This window comes from Empidonax traillii, unplaced genomic scaffold, assembly GCF_003031625.1.
Source record: "Empidonax traillii isolate 1590-97213 ecotype Southwest subspecies unplaced genomic scaffold, ASM303162v1 scaffold5393:size14142, whole genome shotgun sequence".
NCBI lineage: Eukaryota > Metazoa > Chordata > Aves > Passeriformes > Tyrannidae > Empidonax > Empidonax traillii.
The window spans coordinates 1-2,538 of NW_020960586.1; the positions used below are offsets into that span (position 1 = coordinate 1).

The 2,538-nt window shown below is 51.3% G+C and overlaps 1 protein-coding gene across 1 annotated transcript in view; it reads left to right on the top strand.

Moving 5' to 3' along the window:
• The first annotated feature begins 169 nt into the window (after nt 1–169).
• Nucleotides 170–2,538, top strand: part of LOC114073120 (methanethiol oxidase-like) — a 7,503-nt gene continuing 5,134 nt past the window's right edge. The window contains exons 1-4 of the mRNA XM_027910910.1: nt 170–216; nt 1,195–1,248; nt 1,481–1,593; nt 2,199–2,384. Of these exons, the coding sequence (XP_027766711.1) occupies nt 213–216; nt 1,195–1,248; nt 1,481–1,593; nt 2,199–2,384 (357 nt within the window). The 5' untranslated portion in view covers nt 170–212. The remainder of the gene's footprint in view (nt 217–1,194; nt 1,249–1,480; nt 1,594–2,198; nt 2,385–2,538) is intronic.

Below are 2,538 nucleotides of genomic sequence, written 5' to 3' on the forward strand. Positions count from 1 at the left end.
GGGAATCGAGGCTGGAGTTTTCGTCCTTCCCCTCGCGCTGGATCCTCCCCTTTGGCAGCTCCTGTTCCCGGTCCTTGCCCCGCTCCTCCTCCCGCGGGTTCCGCGGCTTCGGCTCCGCAAAAAACACCCTTTGGATCCGCAAAAAAACCACCTTTGGATCCATAAAAACAAACCTCTCCGGGCAGCTGAGCTTCCCATCACGCCGCTCCAACATGGGTAAGAGCTCCAACCCCTGGATCCAACCCTAAATCCAGCCCTGGATCCCGCCGGGATCGATCCAGATCGGGGGTTCAGCTTTTTTTTCCCCCCCTCGCTGTTGCTGCCCCGAACTCCCCTCGAGTTTAATCCCATCTCTAAATGCCTTTTGGGGGCTCTAATTAAGGGTCTCTCCCAGTCCCCCCCCCCCCAGCCTTTAAAAACTTAAATAAACCCTCGCACTTGCTGCTCGTGGACGTGAAACCCCGAGGAAGTTGGGGAGGGAGGGTCTGGATTGACCTTTTTTTGCTTCTACTTGACGTATTTTTGGTGACGAGATCCCCCCCCTTCCCCCCCGATTTCCAGGATCTTCCGTTCTTGGCTCGCTGGACGGGAAACAAGAGGGAGGGATTAAATTTTTAACTCTGAGTTTAATTTTTTTTTCAACCTGTGCTCACTGAGTTGCGCCTGGAAAGGTCCTGGAAGTCTGTGAGAAGCCTCAGGGCAATGTGTGGGAGCAGGTGGTGCTTTAAATCCATAAACTTGCGACTGGAAGCATTTTCTTGTTCACTGGTGCCCTCCTGGAATCCTAAAAAATCGCCACTTCTCCAGCGTTTCCGTGCAGGGAAAAACCCAGAGGCTTTCCAGGAATAATGCCCACGTGGGTCGTTCCCGTTGGGAAATCTGTCTCCTGGCACCGAGTCAGCAGCTCCCTCAAATATTTAACACCCTTTTCCCACGTCCCAGGGCCCTTGGCACAGACAGATGGGCTTTGGAAATGGGGAGGCTGAACTCCTGGAAGGCCCCGGCTTCCCATTTTTCATGAGGATGGAGCATCATGATGTGGGACTGGGAGTAACCCCAGCGCTGCCCGGAGTCAGCAATTAAAAACTGGAGTTGAAATTCTCCTCTCCTCTCAGAGATGCGCCTGGAAAGAACTCGGATGTTTAAATAATTGGATTTATTTTTTTTTTTCTCTCTCTCTCTCTCTCCAATCAGCGAAATGTGGAGCGTGTGGACCAGGATATGCCAGTCCTCTGGATGCCATGAAAGGCAAGTTTTTGGCACAGCTTTCCTAAATCCAGGCCAGCAGCAGTGGAATTATTTTGGAATTGGGGGGGGAGACAAAGGTGGATGCCTCCCAGAGTGACATATGTGAAATATATAAAGTATATGAAATATTTAAAACATATAAAATCTTTAAGATTCCTTTAAATGTCACCTTTTTTTTTTTTTTGGTAAAAATGAATATTTTTTGGTGCCTCACCCAAATTTGTGCCCCCAGGTCCCCGGGAGGAGCTGCTCTACCTGCCCTGCATCTACAGGAACACGGGGATCCAGAAGCCTGACTACCTGGCCACGGTGGATGTGGACCCCAAATCCCCCCACTACTGCCAGGTACCTGCTGGGGAAAATTAATATTTGGCTTCACAGAGTCCCTGGCGGGTTGATATTTGTGTGGGGGGAACAAGAAAACCCAATTTTCTTACTCCAAACTCCCATTCCTCTCTCGGTCTCGAGGCCCTTCCCGGCATTTTCGTGGCTCTTTTTTTATCTCACACCCCCTGATCCCATCCCTGAACTTCCCAGGAGCAAATCTGCTTCCTGACTGACAGAAACCAGCACTTTCCCTCTCTCTTTGTGCATTTACACTTGGACACAATGACCCATTTCCTTGGCGTTTATGACCGTTCTTTGCCTGAGGGAAAAACCCCTAAAGGGGGCTGAGTTTGGAGCCTGATTTCCAGGTAGTTTGGAGCCTGCTTTCCCTGATTTCCAGGTAGTTTGGAGCGTGATTTCCCTGATTCCCAGGTAGTTTGGAACCTGATTTCCCTGATTTCCAGGTAATTTGGAGCCTGCTTTCCCTGATTTCCAGGTAGTTTGGAGCCTGATTTCCCTGATTTCCAGGTAGTTTGGAGCCTGATTTCCCTGATTCCCAGGTAGTTTGGAGCCTGATTTCCCCGATTCCCAGGTAGTTTGGAGCCTGCTTTCCCTGTTTCCAGGTGATCCACCGGCTGCCCATGCCCAACCTGCAGGATGAGCTGCACCACTCGGGCTGGAACGCCTGCAGCAGCTGCTTCGGGGACGCCAGCAAGAGCAGGAATCTCCTCATCCTGCCATCCCTCATCTCCTCCCGGATCTACGTGGTGGACGTGGGGACGGACCCCAGGGCTCCCAGGCTCCACAAGGTGGATTGTTGGGCTTTAAATCACCTTTTTATTCCTCATCCGTTTTGGCCAAGAGGTGGGGGCACTCCCAAGGATTCCAACCTCCAGGACATTCATGGAAACCTTTGCCAGGCAGGAGGAATTTTGAAACTCCCACAGTTTGTTGACGCCAAAC